This window comes from Ochotona curzoniae, unplaced genomic scaffold (genome assembly GCF_017591425.1).
Source record: "Ochotona curzoniae isolate NIBS_2020 unplaced genomic scaffold, NIBS_Ocur_1.0 contig_1, whole genome shotgun sequence".
Classification (NCBI taxonomy): domain Eukaryota; kingdom Metazoa; phylum Chordata; class Mammalia; order Lagomorpha; family Ochotonidae; genus Ochotona; species Ochotona curzoniae.
This window is the reverse complement of record NW_024464918.1, coordinates 11,543,253-11,564,249: the sequence shown is the minus strand read 5'-3', so window position 1 is coordinate 11,564,249 and position 20,997 is coordinate 11,543,253. Positions and strand designations below refer to the sequence as shown.

The following is a 20,997-nucleotide window of genomic DNA, read 5'->3' as shown; positions in this document are numbered from 1 at the left end:
GCCATTCTCTTGGAAAACAGGGTTGGAATGAAGTCTTCTTTAAACTTTTGACAAAGGCTTTCTAAACCTTGATTGACCTTCCCCAAACATATTCCTCCAAAGCCACAGGGCAAGTCTACTGAATTTGCTGACTTGTTTGGGAGCCTGACAAAAATTTCTCCAGGCACTGAAATCATGATTTAAACATACGGCTGTCAGACTAACTCAGGACAGTTCAATCTGTGAAACAGCTAGTTTTCCTAGAGGTATTAAGTCTCTGAAGGTCACCACAGACTGGCTCACAGAGTTAATAATGAGGGATAACAACAGAACCTAAGTGTGGCAAAGCTGCATTCAGGCAGTTTGCTTACATTCCAGCTTTATTTTACTTTGATATCTTAGGAAGAAATGTAAGCACACTAAATCAGATCTGCCTATATCAATAACTGCAAACTGGACATTTGCAGTTTAAATGCTGGCTGAACACACATCTCATATCAGAGTACTTGTGTGCCAAGGCCAACTCTGGCTCCGTCTCTTACTTAGGCATACCTTGAGAGGTAGCAGTGGTTCCTGTGACTAAACCAGCTGCTGGCGCTGAGTCTTGCAAAGCCAGGCCGTTGTAGGTAGTTAGGGTAGTGAATTCGTGGATGCGAGCTTTCTCTCGGAGATTAAATAACACAACTTTTGAAAAAAAGTTTGAAAGAAAATAAAATATACTGATAAATTTGCAATATAATCATCTAGATTTGTCTTTAATAGCATTTATGTGTGTGTTGAAAATTGAGTCACTGTTATGCTTCATTTCTTTAATCATGGAGTAAACTTAACTGCTAACATACTCCTACATAAATAAATAAACCATGGCGTGAAATTTTGACATACAAAAGAATTGTCCTTTGTCTTTTATCTGCTCTAATTACGGTTTCTTTTTTAAAAAAAAAATGTTAGAATTCGATGGATTTAAACCATTTGGAATGATGTAAATTGCTTCCTGCTTTAGCAGCATCTACTAAGAAAAAGCAGACAATGCAGCTTGAATAGGTAATTTCTATTAGACTCTGGTTTATTCATTATTTTTTATTCCATATAGTTTGTATTCCGTATTATTCGACTGCAATATTAGGTCATCCTCTTTGGTCATCAACAAACATGATTTTAAAAATTGCTTTCCTTCATTTATTTTAGAGGCAAAAAGACACAGAGAAAAATGAGAGAGAAAGAGAGTGAAAGAACCCTGTCCCACTCAGTGATTTGTTCCCTGCATGTCTGCTGTGTCTGCTGGCGGGCCATACCAACGCCAAGGACCTGGAATTCCATCTGGCTCTCTCGTAGCAGCAGAATCCCAAGTATTTGATCTATCATTGGCTGAAAGTCGGATTTCAAGAAGAGGCAGGTGAATTTCAACATGTGATGCAAGTCATGAAATAAATAGCTTACCCTGCCAGTCACAGTGCTCAAATTGAAAGTAAATTTTTACCATTTTAGGAGAAAAAAGTCTGCTTCAAAATACTTGTCTTAAGTGTGAAGGCATTTCAAAAAGTTTGTGGAAAGTTCAATTGAAAAGCAGTTTTATTGGATGCAAAGATTTTGAAATCCATGCATAGTTCTTTCATGATACATATTTTATTGACTTTTCAAAGATTTCTTATATAATGGATTTTAAACTTTTTGCTTAATTCAATTTCTAAGAATGTTTTCAAGTACTCTTTTACTATGTTGCACTGTTTCCACAAACTAAATACGTAACCTGTATCAATTTGCAATAACTAAATTTTGTTTGCAAAATTTGTGATCAACAATAGTTTTCACAAATCTCTCAAAAATTCCAGACTTTATCGGAGAGATATACCTTCAGTAGCTTATAATCACCATGTTTTGGATGTCACAAAATCCATGTCTATGTTTAAATCTTATTGATTTTTTAAAAAGCCTCTATTTTTTGAAGTATGGTTCTGTAAATAGTACTGCATATTGTGATCATGTAAATACAAGAATTATGTCAAGAAAAATGCTGCTGCATCATCTGGCAGATTATAACTATTAATTTTAAAGTACTATCTTTTAAGAGGAGAGGGGTGTTATTTTGGATTTCATTTCCTCATCCATTTTATGTTGAAATTCTAATATGGCATGTGAATACTGATCAACTGCAAATTCATTCAATCCAAATCTCACTTTATGTCTCTCAAGGACAATCTTGTGCTGTTATTTTATAAGCAGGTGAAGTGTAGGACAAGGAAATACATCTTTATTTGTCATCTTGGTTCTGTTTTACAAGGTAGCCTTGGGCTATGTGGGCCCAGATATTATATGTTTTTATTCATCTAACGCAATACTTTGTGGAACAAAGTTCTCAGGGGGAACAATCTACATTTTGAAGATTTTCTGGAGCTTATCATTGGCTTATAAATAATGACTCACAAGGGACTGGCACTCACCTTAATCTCTTTAGTTCTCCCTTCTCTTTTCACAAGTGTCTCTGTGTCTCTTTTCATTCTAAGATCTTTCTTTCTGAAAAAAAAAACCTGAGAATCATTGAAAGCCAAATTGAAAATGGTTTATAGTAAGAGATTTGTTTGTGTAGTTATGAATTATAGTAAGATAATCTAATTAGCTCCATTTTCTACATTTAACACAGAGCATTAGTTATGTTTTGATGTATTTATGTTTAACCATCATATGAAAATGCATCTGTGTCCACAAAATTGTTTTCATTTCATTCTCCAAAACATAATTATTGTAAACATCAAGAACTGGGAGCTATTGAACAGATGGGGCATTAATGTCTTAATTCTTGATCTTTGTTCTAGTAAATCCTTCTGTTTCATATCCTTTCTACAAATCCTATGGCCATGAGGGATGATTTTTTTTTAATGCTGCCTAATAGTGATTTTAGCTTTTGTGTTTTATGATTTTAAACATATGTAAAGGCAGCCATTCAACAGGAAAAAGGAGACAACATTTAACTCTTCATATACTTCATTTTGAGCATATCCTAATCATGCCAAGAGATTGTGCGTGAGCTAAATGAAGTTTCTTGGTATTAACCCATGTATTATTCTTATTGCATCTGATAAGTAATTTTTCTAAACTGATTTGCTATCTCAGATCTTTCTTCTGCATGTCAGAACTTACTAAGTATTACTAATTTTGATTCTGTTTCCTAGACAAAGAAAAAAAGAGGTGAATATGTATAGCTATGATTAAAAATGAGCATATAGTTGGTGCATCTTATGTACACAAAAGGAAATACATATCCATCCTGAATGCCTCAGTTTCTCCTGTAAAAATAGAGAATGCACGTTTCCACAACCAAGTCATAATACAAGATACAAAACTGTAACTTATCTAGAATTACAACATTTAAGACATTATTTTGATTTTTTATCTCCCTACTTTTTCAAATTATCAATTGACTCTACAGAGCCAAAAGACTCATATTCAAAATGTTAAATATTATTGAATTTTTATTTTAACTTGAAAATAAATAATTTCTTCCAAACATTGGCTAATCACCAATTCCTCTCTCTCTGAGTAAATCTGCATTTACCTGCTTGGGTGGATGGGTTCGATATCTGTGGAAGAAAATGTCTGAAAGAGAATGGGTGAATCTGGGTTACAGTGAGTGCTGATAAACCGAAAAAGCCAACACAGAAGAACTGGATTGTCCCCTACTTACATAACTAGTAAGTAGACTCTGGTGCATGTAACTATCAATATCTGTATCTATATCTATATCTATCTATATCATCTAGATATTCCTCAAAAATTTCATAAAAATATGTATTATTCAAAAATGTTTTGTATGGAACTCAAAATCCTTGCACCAAAATAAACCAAAATTCTAAATACTTCCAACATGAACGCCAATTCCATTTTGCATAAGCATGCTGAATCATCCTCATCGTTTATTGCTGGGGATCTGTTGTGTCCATCACTGCAAAGTAAGCGCTGCAGAAGTCTCATTGGCGAGGCCTATGAGTAACTCAATGGGTGTGACGTGAGACTGTGTCTATCTTGAAATGTTTCTGGTTTGGAGTTTATGGAAAATACTCCATGCCTAAATTAAATGCAGTGAGAATCCTTTTGCTTCTCATAAGATTTTTAGAAATAAGAACATTGACCTAGAATTATTGTATCATGGGAGTTTTGCCAGCATCTTGTCTGATAGTAACCTTATTCTTCAGTTATATCTATTGCAAAATGTGAGAAAAGCCCTCAGTAGTTGGGGTTATATGAATGTACTGTAAGTAAGGTACTAAGTTGCTGTTAAAAATAATTCATAGTGTGAAAAAAGGACAGAAAACATAATATAGTAGATTTCCATTAAATGCCACAAAAAAGTGGTTTGTGAGTCACATTTATTTTTCGATGTAATGACACAACCAGCTTTTGAAACTTGGAAAACCCTTTAAAAGGCCCCAGAAAGCAAGATTCAGGAAGTTCAGTTATCTACCTTTGCCACCCATCTGTTAAGTACAGGGATTTCAACTAGATAATCACATACAACCATTTTGTTTGCCATGTTGCCCTGGATTCTACTTCTGCAAAGACCATAGGACAAGTTACACGGTCATCTGTAGAAGTGATTGGGACAACAGTCTGTAAGTCTGACCGGAGTGTCAAGCACTGATGAATCAACTGTTAATAATTGTTTTATTGTTTTAATATCTTTTATCTCTCAGTATGTTGAAGTGCCACACTAGCCCTCTAGCCTAGAAAAAATATTTTTTCTGAGTACCTAAGAAAACAATTGTGTCTATATTAAGGAACAGCAGTACTCCATGACTAGAATCATGTTTTTATTCCCTTTTCCAACTGAGCTACTCCTTTTGAATCAGTTATCAAAGAATGAGTACCCCTCTGAGTATGTGGTTTGGATTATATACAGAGAAATCAGAGAAATGAGAATACTTTCATAAATACAATGAAATAATCCATATAAATATTCACTTCCATAAACATAAGTAAACTCACATTCAATTGCAACTTGTACATTTATTTTTGCATGTTGGTGTCCACATTTCATAGTACGTAAACATTATAATATTTCCACTGTATCTGAGCCCTCGGGCGGAAGGGAGGTGGAGAGGTGGTTTTAGGAAGATTTACGGGGGGGTTAGTTTTTTTGGTGGTTATTTGGGGGTATATGTTTAGGAAGAGATTAAGTTAGGTGTTGGGTATAAAATAGTGGATGGGGTTAGAGGGAATTGTTAGGATTGGGGGGAATGGTGTGAGGTTTGTGATGTATGATTAGGAAAACAGTTAGGGGGTATAAGTAGGGGGTGATGGGGGGGGGGTTTGGAATAATGAATGGGGAAGGGAAAAAAATGAATAGAATGTGTGGGGTGATGTTGGTTAGTAGGGTATTTTGGATTTGTTGGGTTGTATTTGATTATTGGGGGTTGGTGGTTAGGGGGGGGGGGGGGGGGGGGGGGGGGGATATGAGTGACACTCAAACAAATTTGAAGGCAATCCATTCCTCGTTACCCACCTTCGCTACAATGCACCCCCAGCCCCAACCTCCCTAAACATACCCAAACAAACTGAAAAAAAAAAACAAGGACCCAACCCCAATAAGTGTACGACCCGCTTAAAATCCCCACCCCCACCCTATGTCCCACCCACCCCCCACACACCACCAAAAAACTACCCATAAACGCCCAAAATAATTCTCCCGTACCCCCCCAACAAAATATATCGAAGCACTCGCCACCGCCCAGCAAACATCCAATAGGTCCGCGTGTCTACAAGCCCAAATACCAAATTGACAGAAAAAGCAAAATGTACCAGACTGCAACACTGCAGATAGAGCTTTTAGGCCTCCCCAGGATCCATGGACCTAGAATTCACCTCAAATTGCCTCTGCCAATAACTAAAAATTGCTAAGAGGGTCTTGGCCACTTGGAACACATTCAAAGTAAACCTGACACTATGTTGAAATGGACGAACTTGATTATCAAAAGACTTAAATAATGAATGAATAATGCAAGTATTCAGACAGATTGCATATCATTGATACAAAGATGGTGAATCACGTGTATAAAATGAATTTAAAAGATTTTAACATGAGTCATAACCTCGTAGTGAGGAAACAGAGTAATACAGGAGTGTGTTTGAGAGAATCAGCTTTGAAGTCAGAGGATCTGCCTTTGCCCGTTAGCACAGATACTCACCAGCTGAATGACCTTGCGTAAGTCAATCTCTCTAAATCACAATGTTTTGAATGATTTGAAAACAAAAATGGTAGGAGACCATCATGCATGAATGTACTTTAAAAATTTAGCTGACTATACACTGGGTAGCAACATTAGGCATTAAATAGACACTTTGGGAATATTAAGAATAATTGATAACTTAATCAGATACACCCATATTATAAAGTGATTTGATGTGGAAAAAGAAAAAACAAGAATGCCAAAGTTATCTAAAAGCACCAATACAGCAAGCCTGTCTAAAGTATTATATAACCTATTATATAAAGACTCTATAAAGTGATAATCATTAATTCTTGCGTTTGCTCTCCAGCTTTATGTGCATGTTAATGACAGCTCAGATGGAAAATGATAGACACTCATAATTTAGAATATTACTGCTAGCTTTGTGTAGTCAGATTGTCAATATTATAGACATTCAACTTATTAAAAGCATCGATACACCACAGTAAATGTATATGGCCAAACACAGCTTTAACTATATAAACATATCGTTCCATACATGAGTTCATTTTAAGAATTTCATTGAAAAAATTACTTTAAAGATAAGTTCAATTTGAGGCAAAGCAAATTGTGGAACTTATGCATTTTTTCATAACATACATTGTTGTGGACTTTATGAAAAACCTCATATACACTCTTAGATGCTCTACATAGGAAATCAGTACAATCTCCTTTGCCAGTAATGTTTTTAAAGAGAAAATCAGAGCACGCACTTTCATTCATTTCTACATAAATATTACAAGCTTCAAAAGTGCTTGTAAATATTTACTTTTAAAAAAATCTGTGGAAATACTGTACAATTGTATTCTATTGCACTGTAACCTTATATTTTTAGTATGAAACAAGATATGATGGATCTTAATATCAATGACTATGGAATAAATGACAAAGATTCCACAATTTTTTCACAAATTATAACTGTCAGAATGATTTGGTTGTGTGGCACTACTTACAGAATCAATGTGTAGAGGGGTTTGAAAAGAACAGTGAAAAATTAAAACAGAAAAAAACCCGTTTTTATTGCTATTGATTTTTGTTACAATTGTGAAGTCGCAGTGAACAGGGAAAGGGAAGAAGATAATTGTTTGCTCAGGACTTGGAAGTCTTATTCTAGGCATTCTTAGTCTCAAAACTGCTCAGCGAATCAGCAGCTTAATGGGTTCATAAGGAAGTCATAATCGAACAATATTACATAAGGAAGCTGTGATGGAGATCTTCTTGGTATTTACATAGTGGTATTTCATGTGTTTTGAAAGGACAGGTAAACAAATACAGTCCGGAAACAGGGCCATTCTAAGACGATGGTCAAAATTCCCTTCTGAAAATGTGTCTCCTCAACTTATTTCGCAGTCACATTTCCCATCCACGCTAAGAAGGTGATCCAGATCACCTCTGAAAATGGTTTGTAATTTTATACTGCTTATCATTTCAATAATCTGACTTCAATGTTGATAAGGTAAACTGATGGCAGTATGCAAATAAATAAATAAATGAACAGAATATTGACACAAAAACTCCAAAGCGATTCTGAACTATTCTCTGTTTATGTTTTCGCTTTGGTTTGTCAAGTTCCTCCCCTATCCAAAAAGTCGATCTACCAGAAGCCCATTTGAGGAAAACAGCCAGTGAGTTTAGCACACCTCCAATCTTACCCACCAGAAGAAAGGGCCACCCCATCTGTTCAGCGCCTCCTGCCTGGTCTGGGCAAAAGTGCTGAAGGGACAGTTCCCTGGGGGTTCCTGTCAGTAAGCACTCCCGGGAAGCAGCACCCACTCTCTGCTACAAAAAGCCATTCACAAAATCCAGACGGAAACTACATTCCTCGTTGGTTCCTCGGCAATTTAGTCAAGACTGATGTTGGACCACACGCCCCTTCTCTAAGTCTATTCGTGGGTGGAGAGCATCCAAGGAGGGTTAAAGAAGAGGTTAGCAAGATAAGTAGAAGCAAAAAAAAAAAAAAAAAAAAGGAAAAGCGGGTCTTAACTTTGCTTCTAAAAACCTTTCCTCACCCTCTCCCATTTTCCTAAATTAGAGAATGATGAATCTCAGGCCGAGGGATGACTCCGGAAATAGAGCTATGACTCTCCAACCTAGAAACGATCAGGGCGATTATTTAAGCAAATATCCCTCTCCCAGGAACGTAGGATAATTCAGAGCTACGGGCGCCTGTTTTCTCCGCGATGACAGAGACATTTCCCTCCCTGGTTCCCGAACGTGTTTCTGCTGTCCTCCCAGCTGCAGACGAAGGTGGGGTAGAAAGCGCTCGCAACCTGAAAAAAAAAAAAGTGCCAGGGGGCGCTTGGCTCCCAGGGACCAATTCCACGCGGATCAGAACTCTTCCCCGCCGTCCTCAGCACGGGCGACTCTGGCAGGCACGGACTCCGACATACATGTACCAGTGCGTGCGAGCAAGGGGGGAGAGCAGCGTGCGCGCCCCACATGTGCACCCTGCGCCTCCCTGTTTCATAGCTTGCGTTCATTCATATGCATGCGGTGGTTAAATATTTGATCAAAGCAGTGATAGTCTGATAAAAATAATGGGCACACCTTAAAACGGGGTGCTCATAGATGGCAAATGTGAAGAATTTCTCAATATAGTCGCGGTGTCCCCTACCCTTTTCTACGCTTCTTTCCCCCATTCCCACTCCTCTCCAAAAAGGGAAGCTTGCAGCAGATTGTGGAAGGATTTGAGTCTGCAGCGAGAGAGAAGGGGATTAGGGACAGAGCGGTGCAAGTTAAATTGTGCTGCATATTAAAAAAAAAAAAAAAAAGGGCGGATTGCTCTCCAGATCCAGAGGCTGGTACCACCTTCCTTTCTAAAATAAAATCTTTCTGGCATGAAGTCACCGCCTATTTCACATCCGGTTTGCCCTGGGACGTATTACTACTGTCATGGTAAAGAGAAATCTTTTGTTGTATAGCTGCAGAATGAACACTGGGAAGCGAATTTGGGTGTGAAATCTTCAGCAAAAGAGCACGCAGGGTCCATGATGGCTCAGACCGAGTGAGTGAGAGGCAGCGCGAGGACGCCGCTGCGCTCCGCTCCCCGCGCGCCCGGACTCGCGGACTCGCGCCGGCTCCAGCCTCTCTCTCTGTCTCCACGATTTCCTCTCGCAGACTTTTCCCAGGTCTTGAGCGATCCTGTGCCCAGAAGGGGGCCCGAGGTAAGTGAGGCTTCGGACCGGATACCCACGGCTTTGAATAAGGTTTTGCCTAGCTGGAGAGACAGGAATTGTCTAGTGAAGGAGGGGAAATAGAGCAAAGGAGAGCAGGACAAGAGCCTAATCCCATGACAGGTAGGAACAACGAATGTTTTTCTTCCAGGGTGACAACTGCAGCTACATAAGGATGTTATTTGTTTCTCTCTTCTTCCCTGTCCTCTTTTCTTAGGCAGGCTTCAATTTATCCCGCGGGATGGGTGGTGACATGTCATTTTGGTCCTTTCCTTCCTTCTTCTTCTTCTTCTTTTTTTTTTTTTTTTTAATTTTTTTCTTGCTAGGAGGAGCTGGGTGAGTTGAGGAAGGATGTTGGGGACCATCGTCTAAAGTTAAGATGCTAGGACAGAAAACCTGTCTCCCTTTTCCATCGGAAGATAAGCACACTTATCTTGGCTGAAGATTTCCCTCTCCTCGGTGCGCGCTGCTGAAATGCCCTCTGGTGTAGGGGTCTCTGCCACGCTGAACATGAAGACCTCAACTTATTATTCAATACGGGTGGCATGGGACATGGGTGTTTGGGTTGTGTGTGTCTGGAGGTGGGAAGAAGGCAGGAGATTGCTGCGTTCCTTTTAGACTGTTATGTTTGTATTTGCAAGAAACTTTCTTACTCAACAACTGAAGTGCCATGATGGGTTTGTTTTTCTCGTTTTAAAATGTCAGAGGATGGTGAAAGGGGATAGTTCCTTTCTGGGCATTTTGTTTTGTTTATCCCTTCAGGAATTCCTCCTTTCTATAAAGATCAGTGAAAATTAATCAGGCCAAGACAAGGGCTCTTTTCTTCATAGTAGATATTAAAGATTAACACAAGGGTGAATTGCAATGCATAATTTGGATGCAATCTGTTAACACAATGATATTTACCAAAGATTTCTGATCACATTCAACTTATCTGTGTCAAAAGCAGTTACTATCTTCAGTAAAAGCCTCACAGTTCTCATCTGTTGACCATTTCAATTCTAAACAAATTATGTTTCGTTGCTTACAGCCTGCTTGTGATTTTTTTTCTTTACTGTTTTAAATGATCTCCAAGAGTGTAGAATGCATTTATGATGTATTTAAAGACATAGCACACCAAAGTAGACAGTGCTTAATGAAAATATGTTTTAAAATATCTGCAATCCATTAATCACTGACCATACAAAAGAGTAGAGATTTAGGGAAGTGTTATCAAACACCTTTAACATTTCTCATACAATGACTATCATTAATGATGGTACATGAGAGTAAAATGTTATCCAATCTGCTCCTTTACCAAGTAGTGCCCTGGATTTCAAAAACTGACTCCACAGTTAGATTCTATAAATTGAATTTTTTGAGCTTCCCGAACTCCTCTCTTCCTCCATCGCCCCACTTGTAAGTCTAAATTCAACAATCAGACAGTGACTGATTGCACTTTACCTAAGAGGGAAAAAGAACCCCCTTACTCATGCCAAGCAAAGCCCTCCAGGTCCCATCTGTTAGAGACGAACCGTTTTGTAGCAGCAACCTGGCAGAATTCAGGAGGGACTGCGAGATGTGTGGGTGCCTGTTTGTGTGCATTTACGCGTGTGGTGTGTATGGATTATATGTGAAAGAGAGATCAGCACATGGTTTGACTACAGAGTATGTCCTCTAGCCTCACAGACGCCTTAGTGAGCACATTTAACCAGGCAATCATCAACACAGAATTTAAGCATGAATTTGGTATTCAACAGTGTGTTTCCAGTAGCTTTGAAAAAAAAAAAAAAAAAGGAAAAAAAATACAACTGCTTCTGACATAAAGCTACAGTCAGAAAACAAAGATGAATTCTGTTGACAGGGAATGGCAACCTACGCCATTCCCTCTGCTTTCCCACCCATTTTAGAGAGATATTTTTCCTCCTGTTAGAGAAACCAGTTTTAAAAAACCCCAACAAAGAGTTCAGTTATGGGAACTTAAATCAAAAAGGTCAAAATTTTCAGATGAGAAGCAGAGAGAAGAGACACTACATCAAATTATATGAGCTAAATAGAACCTAGGAAAAAACTAGTCACAGATTTTTGTGTTGAGCCATATTAGCACCACAAAGTGTTTCAACTTGTATTTTTGTCCAGGAGCAATTAAAGTACAGATATAGTTTTTGAATGAGGGATGGAAGGGAAAGTGGAGAATGGATGGTCCAGGTTTCCATTACTTCCAATGAGGTATCATATTCCAGTGAGGTCATTTCCTGATTTGAAAGCATTCATCTGAACTGCCTCAGTCAGCCCTAGTGGCTATAACCTGATGTTTCCTGCAAGACACACTGATCTAGACTTATTCTACTTTCCAGCTGCTCATCCCCGCGATGAAGGGAAGTCTCTCTCTCTCTCACTCTCTTTGGGCCGGAATCCTCCTTCTGAGCACCCTGACTGGAAGAAGGTGGGGACACTTTATTTTAAATCTACATGAGAATTTCTGTAACTTTTCATTTATCCCATTAGGGGGAAGAAAATTGTCCTCAGATGAATTCATGACTAAGGGAATTAAAAAAAAAATTTAACTGCAATTCAACCACATCACGGAATAAATTAGACTAGAGTGAAAAAAATGAAAAATTAAGTCTTATTTGCATGTTAGTTTGGACAAACTTCATAAGGTTTTAATATGTGTTAATTCAACTTTTGTGTCTTAAATTGAACTTTTCACTACTCACATGTATCTTAACAAAATGTGTGACTTTATGATTTACAGGAAAAGTTACCCTGATTTTTGTCTGCATACAATGTCAGTTCATTTTCCAACAATAAAATTTCTAGCATTGTTAAAGATCATGGTATAGGTTGTAAATCTGTAAAAATGGAACGTTTCATATATTTGTAATTCAAAAGTCATACATCTCTACAAATGCATGAGCACATTATGTTTTGAAACCATCACTTTTATAATTAATAGAGGTAGAATATATCATACAAATATTTATCAACAATGGGTAAAACTGAACTCCAACTAGACATAACTACCGCATTAACAAATTGTAAGAAGAGTTTCCTAAGTGTAACACATTTAAGACAGTTTCAAGTGATCCAATCAAGTGTACAAAGTATTGCGATTAAAACCACTTAAATGGCCAGTGTTTTAGATTATTTGTATGTGTTTCAATGATTCTATGTGGCTTTTTCCTCTGGCCCATAAGAAAGTCTGAACGTGAAATCCTAAAAGGCAAGATGGACTAATCTGAAAAAGCATATGAAATTAAGAGAATTCTTTTCTTGAGATCTAGTCTATTCTTATTGTTATAAATAATTGCATGTGATAAATACTGACCATTGTATGCCTAGAGCATACTTTATTACCAGACACTCTTCATCTGAGGAGTTAAATGCCCTTTACTGCTTTTGAAAAATTACATGAACTGTTACTATTATAATGACCTGTAGATGGAGTTAGTGCACAGTGTTTTATGATCTAGTGGCTCATATGGAATCAAAATCAGGTACTGTAGCTGACATTTCTCTTTAAAATATGCACTCAATTTAGGAAACACTACATTGGCATAAGTGTTTAACACCAAATTCATAATCTTGATCTTTTTCTCCCTAGAGTACTTCTCTGGCAATTATAATTTGACATACAATGTGTAAATTAGAAGTATAAACTGAAGGAGAACCTGATCACAAACAATTTCATAAAAGGTTTCTCCTTAAACTGGATAGCAGAACTAGTCTTCCTGAGCAAAATTAACAAGTCTGAACATTTGTTTTGCAACGCAAACTGTTGGAGAAAGCAATGTTTTATAAGATACAATCAGAGAAAGCCATTTCCTAAATTTTGCATAAGCTATAAAAGCATAGGGAGTACAGGTAGAAGTGACATATTGTAAGGGTTATATTAATAATCGATTGCACTTTATAACGCCACTACATTTCATCTTTTCTTCCCTACATTTTTTTTTTAATTTCTGCCTAGCTTAGACTTCTTTATCAGGCCTTCCTCACAACTTAAGGTGTGCTAACATTTTATTTTTTCCTTCTTTATCAAGATGACCTTCCAATATCCTTGAAAGATGAATGCATAGCAGTTGTTTCTGCACACTCACGAGATTTTACAAATAATTGTTTCCAGGAAACTGTCTTTGCCTTACTCCAGTCATCTGCCAGTGAAATGTTACAGAAGCTACAGAGTTCAAGAAAATTTAGATTTTAAAAAGTGAACAAAACATTTATTTTGGCCAAAAGAGTGTAAACTCTGATTTCCTGTCACTAATGTTAAAAATAGTTTCATAAACACATTCTTTATAGATGTAATATAATGGAGACTTTTTATTTATAATCAATTTAGTAGATTAAGATTTAACCAGAAAAATATAGCCATTATACTTTGCCATTACATAATTAGTCATCTGGTAATCAGTGAGTGTGTTTGAAATAGCATTGTATTTTGTCCTTCAGTTAATAAGTGAACTCGCATTTAAAATGTTTAAAGATACTTTTCACTAAGATAAACACACAAGAATGAAGCAAAAGTCATATTAAAGGGGAAATTATGAAAGTAATAGATTTCCAGCAATTTTTGAGTATACCTCCTTTATTTGCTTATTTTGTTATTCAAGGTCAGAGAGACTGTTAAGATGTATCAGGAGTGTAATCTATGGGGATAGAAAATGCCCTTCTGGATGATTCCATAGGTATTATGCTAATGATTACATAAAATATGATTCACGAAGTATACTCAGAAATGCGATTGGTGCAAGAAATAGACAAATTTTAAACTACGGTTACCATAGTTCTGAAACTCAAAGACTAGCAATGGTAATGGATACAAACTGTTCTCAAATATTAAGGTCTAATTAAATTTTTTTTGCAAAGGAGAAAAATGCAAATAAAGTTTCAAAACCAAGATGAAGACAGCTTCTAGGTTGAGCTTTGCTCACAAATCGCTGTCTTCTCAAAACAAACACTGAAACTGCGGGACAGTTTAGTGAATTGCAAATTAAGAGCAGTGAGCTTAATCTTTGGCAAAGTTCCTTTCACATTTAAGACCAGACATGACAGAAATCCCATTAGTTAGGAGCTTGAATAGACACATTTAAAAATTGGTTTATAGAGGAAATTGGCTAAAGGAAAAGAAAATGTGTAGACTGAGGCAAACATATAATTACACCAAGATATAAGTGTTATCTACATTTTTATCTCAATATCTTGAAGAAAGAACATAATAAAAGCAAAATACAGATTTATACGAAGTAGATACAAGGATCCTGGGAAGTGAAAATATAGTTTTTGGATAAACTGTAATAAGGAAAAGCTACAAATTCTGCCTATTACATACATTTTTCTTATTTGTGAAAAATTCCACGGGTTTTAGTTTTCTATGATACTTAATATTTTGCTAAGTCAGGGAAGACACTCATGAGAATGTAATCTGCATGCAGAAAATATAGTAATTAATGACATTGCATAGAGCTCTCTCACTTTTTCTTCCATGTTTAGAAACACTAGAATGAAGAGCTTATCATCAGTGAGAACAATTCTGAGAGAATGCAGAGTGTTAAAATATTACTTCATTTTTAAGCTCCATTTGAGGAATCCCAATTGAGATTCAATTGGAAAACAAATGGCAAGAACATCTTGGAAAGGCCTTGGTTGGAGACGGGATTGGGCAGACATGCATGACTTGCTCATCCCTGTTCTCACCCCCCTTTTCAGCTATGGACAGCCCTCACTGCAAGATGAACTTAAAGATAATACAACTGTCTTCACTAGGATTTTGGACAGACTTCTGGATGGCTATGACAATCGCCTGAGACCAGGACTGGGAGGTAGGTTGTATTATTATTTTATTTTAAAGAATAATATTTAAACTTTTACCCTTATAGCTTCCCTTTCCCACCGAATGCTAAGGTAATAATAAAGGTCATAATTTGATGATTGTTTGTTTTATTAGATCACTGTTAACTTCATTTATAATTCTAGTTTTTTGGACATACCTATAAGTCGTGAAGGGCAGATACAAACTTCTTGTAACTGTGTGAAGATGATTTTATATGTTTCTGATGAAAATGAAGTGTTTTGTGGAATGAGTTGATTACATAGCAGAAAAAGGGGACGATACCATCCCTTCCTGTGCAAGGACTGTGTTGGCTTCACCCTGGCATTTTACATCTGCATTGCATTCAAACAGGATATCTTCGATTCCATTGCTTTAAACATTTATTTTGAAATATTATGTATCGATCCACTACATTGTGTTAAATTATTATCTCCTTCCTACAATAAAAGGTTAACATGATAGATTAACGTACATTGAAACTTAGATTCTGATTTTCTTTGGTTAAGTTTTATATTTATTGATATATAAATTCACTAACTATACTGATGAGTATCTGCTTAGCAGGATGTATGCCATTTCATAGCATTACATGTATAACAATAATAAGAGTAAATAGTCCTAGAAATTGCACTTATTTAAGCATCTCCTGAATAACATCATCAACCTTTCTTGTTTGGTTAAACAATTAGTAATGAAGCTAAAGTAAAATATTGATCTCCAAATAAAAAAATGAAGCAAGAAAACAGATTATTGTTCAAAGTCACACAAGTAGTAAAAAGAAGAATCTGACTTTCAGCTGTAGCTGATGCTGCGCCCTTTACAAAAAATGCATGATAACTATTTAATATCAATACTTAAATGATAGTTAAATGACAATATTGAGAAAATTACTTCATTAAGCCAACAAAGACAAAGGGAGAACAGAAGCTTAGAAAACAAAACACAGATTTTACAACTCAATGAGTGGGACTGGATTTAGTTACTTTTTAATAAATACTCCGCACAGTGCAAACTCATGGATGGGCAACAAGGGTCTCTTTGGGGCTGTCAAGTTCTGTTAAAGTCCCAGAGGCTGAAGACATAAGAACTGTCAAAGACACAGCTGAAATAAATGTGAAAAACCTCATCAGGTATCTTTTAAAAAAATCAATTTCAAACATTGGTTTTGGCACTCAATATACAAATGTATTCAGCCCTCGTTTCCATTTAAGTTGCTAGGAGAAAAATCTAAAAATTAAATGTGGCATGAGCACCAAGTGAAGATCATAATTGTATTCCTAAGTGTTCGTGTATCTGCATGGACACACTAGAATTTGCTTCCAGAGAGAATACTTGATTTGTAACAATTTGGAATTCATTATTAACGCTGCAGGTGTAGGGGAGTAGTATCCAAAAAATCAGAGTCAGGATGCGCATACAGTTTTTGAAAAGCAAGAGTTATGAGTTATATCCCATCCCTTTACTGATTCTCCTTATCAATCTATGATATAATTAAAATGGCAGTAGAATTTTGCAATCTATCCACATTTTTTATTCTTTTCCCCAGCTCAGGAGGTCTGTCTAGTCTTTCAAGGTGTGAGTATGAATATCCTCTGAAAGATCTTTGCATAGTTTTCAGTTTTTTAAGGAATCTTCCTTATATATGCTTTCTTTAGTGATCAGGTGTGTGGCTATATTGCAGTTCAGAGCACAAGGAACAAGCCATGACAGCCAATTTCCATATAATTGCCCATGATAACTTTAGTAAGTGCATATTATAACCATTTGATCAAATATAGTCTGATCAGGAAGTATATTAACTAATCCTCATAGCACAGCTAAACCAGGGACAACCATAGACACTGAGGACATACAAACTAATAGGTTGAAAAACGAATCTGCAATTGTCAAGCAACTGAAATATTTGCTTATAAAATTAGGCCAGTTAACTCATACTGAATCATTATAATCTTTGTTAAATTTACTATTATTATCTAATTCAAGGAAATAAGAAATACATACGTAAATTTGAAGAGCAAAAGAGTATCTTACTGAATATAGACAAAGATAACTTCTTTTGGATTAAAATGAATGTAATACGAGGGAGTATTTGAAATTTCATTGAAATTTGCAATATAAAAAAACATGTATTTCACCAAGAAAAATCTGTTTCAATCTGTTTCAAGTCCCTTGCATGTTTATAATAATAGTAAATTCCAGGATTTGGTAAAATCAAAGGAATGGATTTGCCTTCATTTTTACTTTTGTTGAGGTTTCTCCTTTTGTTGACTCCTGGAAACACTTATCCTTTTTTTTTTTTTAGTGTAACAGACATTAAAACAAAATTAAAATTGACTCAAATATTTCTCTATTTTTCTTATAAATGTTATAGAACTATAGTACAACCAAATGCTATGAAATAGAGATTTATGCAGTAAATTTTAATATTGCCAAAATGTAGTAATTTATATTCTGTTTTTAGTGCATTCTATTGTGTTTTAGGTATAAAAATGACATTAGTTTATTACATATATCTACAGAGTTATCAGATTTTCAGTATATGCTAAGAATGCTTATCATTATAGAATTACAATTTAAAATATCACACATACTTTTAAAAAATAATCAACTATAGAAAAGGAAAACAATAATATCTTGATTACTGTCAGACATAACTTGAAATTACTTTGTGGCTCTTTTTTGTCAATAAAATTAAAATACTTAATTTCATTCCATAACTATATATTTCTGAGAAAAAAAAAGTATAGTTCATATTTCAGACAGCCGTCCCCTTATGTGAGCTGAATGCTTTTGGATGAAAACACTCAGTATAGGAAATACTAGAAAGAATATTGTCAGCTTAGGAGGAGACAAGTTTACTTACAGTAAGTTCATACTCTCAGCTAGGATAATATCCTCCTGCAGAAGAAATGCTTGCTTTTTCTTCATTAGGACAATTTTTTTTTTTAAGTAAAATTACCAGTGGTGTTGAAAAGACAGCTATAGTTGCTTCTCAATGTCTTCAGAAAATAGGGGAACACGTAATAAGATTTGAAACTAACACAAAGGATGTTCGTATGTGCAAGTTCATCATGATTGATCTCTACATCAGAGGGTTTAACGAGTAGAACATTCAAATGCATAACTTGGTTGATCCAAATGACATAAACAAGTTCACAAATTTTGTAACTGAATAAAAAATGGTAACGTTTTAGGGACAAGTTCAATCCTGGGAAAAAGCAATAAAACAGATAACAGAAAATATATATATAAGAATAATTTTCAAGACATGAGTGAGAGAAAAAGAATTAGGATATGTATGATATTAAGTTTGTATATATGCTATTCAGTAACATAAAAAAAACTAAATAAATTGGTCGCATGCACATTTTAAGTGCAAAGTAAATGAAGAAAAGTTGAAATAAATATAAATCCAGAAAAGGCAAATCAAAATTGTCAATAACTGTCAAACTCATTCTCATAATTTTTTGCTTGTTGGCAAGGTAATAAAGAAGTGATTATTCCTTGCAATTGGAAGTTGAAAATAATTTTTCAAGATTCTTGCTTCTAGCATGGTCAGTACCAAAAATAAAATACCTGGGAAAGGAGAATGTAAATGTCAGATAAAAAGGGGAGGTAAAAGAGAAAATAGATAAAAAAATAAAAAAAATAAAAAGTAGAACAAGGCAGTGGGGGCAGAAAATAAGGCGAAAGAATGGAGTACCAAGGATGGAGATAATGGAAAGGAATGGACAGGCTGTGGTGGAGAAAACTGAACATCTTGAGTGTCAGGTGAGTTCAGGTGTCGCAGGAATAATAAAGGCTCCTTTTGACATTTTCCATTGTGACCACATCGGCAATTTTCTGAAGAAATTCGTTCTCCTAAATTGTTTCTTTATCAGCCACGATTATCTTAAATGTAAAAGGGAGGATGATGTTCAGCTTCCTAAACTATTACACGTTAAACAATGAATTGCATCCATCTAGATGAAATCTTAGTGAGGTTCTTATTGGCTAATTCCTAACACTAGGGATAGAGAAAAATAATCTATAAACAGATTGCAGGAGTAGTCCTTGAGGGTTCTAGGCTTCTAAGGACAAATGATACCTTTCCATGGTACATTTCCCTTCCTCTTTGCCCCACTGTACAAGAGTACAAGTTTGCCCTTTCTTTACTATATGCCCCAAATCCCACAGCGAGCCAGAGTCACGTGCAATTGTTTGTTTAGCCAATATCACCAGGCTAAGTATATCCTCTTCCTCTTGTCCACATGCTCATCTCACCCAGCTCACTCATAAAAGACACTTACTTCAGAAATAAATTAACATCACTCTTTTGAAAACAACTCAAGGCAACCCCATCTTTAACAGGAATACAAATAGGATAGAGCTGAAGGAATCAGATAGTGGTTATGTCACATTTTGAAGGGACTGCAATAGAAGCGTTCGCCCCTTCTCCCTACCTGCTCAGGGCAGTTCCTGAAAATACTGTTATAGTTTCTAAATACAGTCTGAAATTTAATTTCAGTAAAAAAATCTGGTGATAGATACCTCTCAAAGATTTTATCATCCATCCACACGAAAGATATGGCACAGGAAACAGAGGTAAGGTGTATTTCTAATGTGACAAACCCAGGATGGGTAAAGAAGCAGATGAACTAGCTAGGTAGTTAGGCAGGCAGGGAAAGAACAAATTTTATCTTTATCCTTACTACACAATAGCAATTTGAATCTTCTATCTGTTTCTTCTTTGTCCTTCCTCCATCCTTTTCCCCTTGTAAGGTTTGTATATTTGGCTGTTTTGGTTTTACTCATTTGTGTATTGTGGTAAATTTCAATGAGTAAAAATTATTAAAGAAGTATTTGTAACTTCAGTTGATACTAATATGTTAGTACTAGTACATTACGATTTTAAAAAATATGTGCCTCACAACACACTGTCTCCTTATTATCATGATTCTCCTATTCTTGAAATATTTATTCCACTGAAACAAATTTCAAATTAGCCACCAGCTTAATTAAGAGTGCAACTGTAAGTTATAACAAATCATAAGTGCAAAAAGAAAGCTAGCTTAGTCTGAAATCCTTTGCAGCTACAAAAATAGCATTGGCTTGTGAGGCAATGAGCTTAGATCACGGGTTGTAATTTCCTCAGGTAAAAATAAGAAAAAAATTGTGAAAACTAATGATGCAACTAGTAAATCAAGTTTTGGATGGTTTTGTCCAACTTTACAGTTTTGGTCACTAGATAATCAAAAAAAGCAGAGGATTCAATATTTTTAAAAATTCAGTTTTCATCTAGCTCAAAACTGTGGGATGTCAGATTAGTCATGTGATTTTTTTGTTAACACTGTAAAACTGAGATTAAGGAGGGATGATCCATTCATGTTCAGCCCACATTAGAATACTCTTTTTATACTTACACTGAAAAGCAAGAATTTCAAAAATAAAGAGCTAGGAATTTCTGCCATAATATCACAAGATTAAAAATATCCTAAATTACTGACCATATTCAAAGAATAAATAGCCACGTTAAGCTCTGCCAGTCTTTATTTCTACTATTATGTGTACTCACCAGAAAATGGCCTGTGGTGTTATCTTTTGAAATTCTTTTGGAATTCTTTCCTTCAAACTTGTGATATTTTAACTATTGCTCCTAATGCAAGACAACGGCACATTTTTGTATGCTGCCGTCATAATCACTCTATTTGGACACGCTGTAATTCAGGTGAATTTCATAGAAAAGACAATTACCAAAAACCTAAGAGGTTTTTGAGGTTTTCAAATGAACTAGCAGCACCTTGTAACCTTTCCTGGCTGAGATGGCAGT

At 35.8% G+C, this 20,997-nt stretch overlaps 1 protein-coding gene across 1 annotated transcript in view; it reads left to right on the top strand.

The window, feature by feature from the left end:
• Positions 1-9,129: 9,129 nt before the first annotated feature.
• Positions 9,130-20,997, top strand: part of GABRA1 (gamma-aminobutyric acid type A receptor subunit alpha1) — a 50,486-nt gene continuing 38,618 nt past the window's right edge. Inside the window, exons 1-3 of the mRNA XM_040975699.1 lie at positions 9,130-9,364; positions 11,710-11,798; positions 15,065-15,177. Coding sequence (XP_040831633.1) covers positions 11,725-11,798; positions 15,065-15,177 — 187 coding nt within the window. The 5' untranslated portion in view covers positions 9,130-9,364; positions 11,710-11,724. The remainder of the gene's footprint in view (positions 9,365-11,709; positions 11,799-15,064; positions 15,178-20,997) is intronic.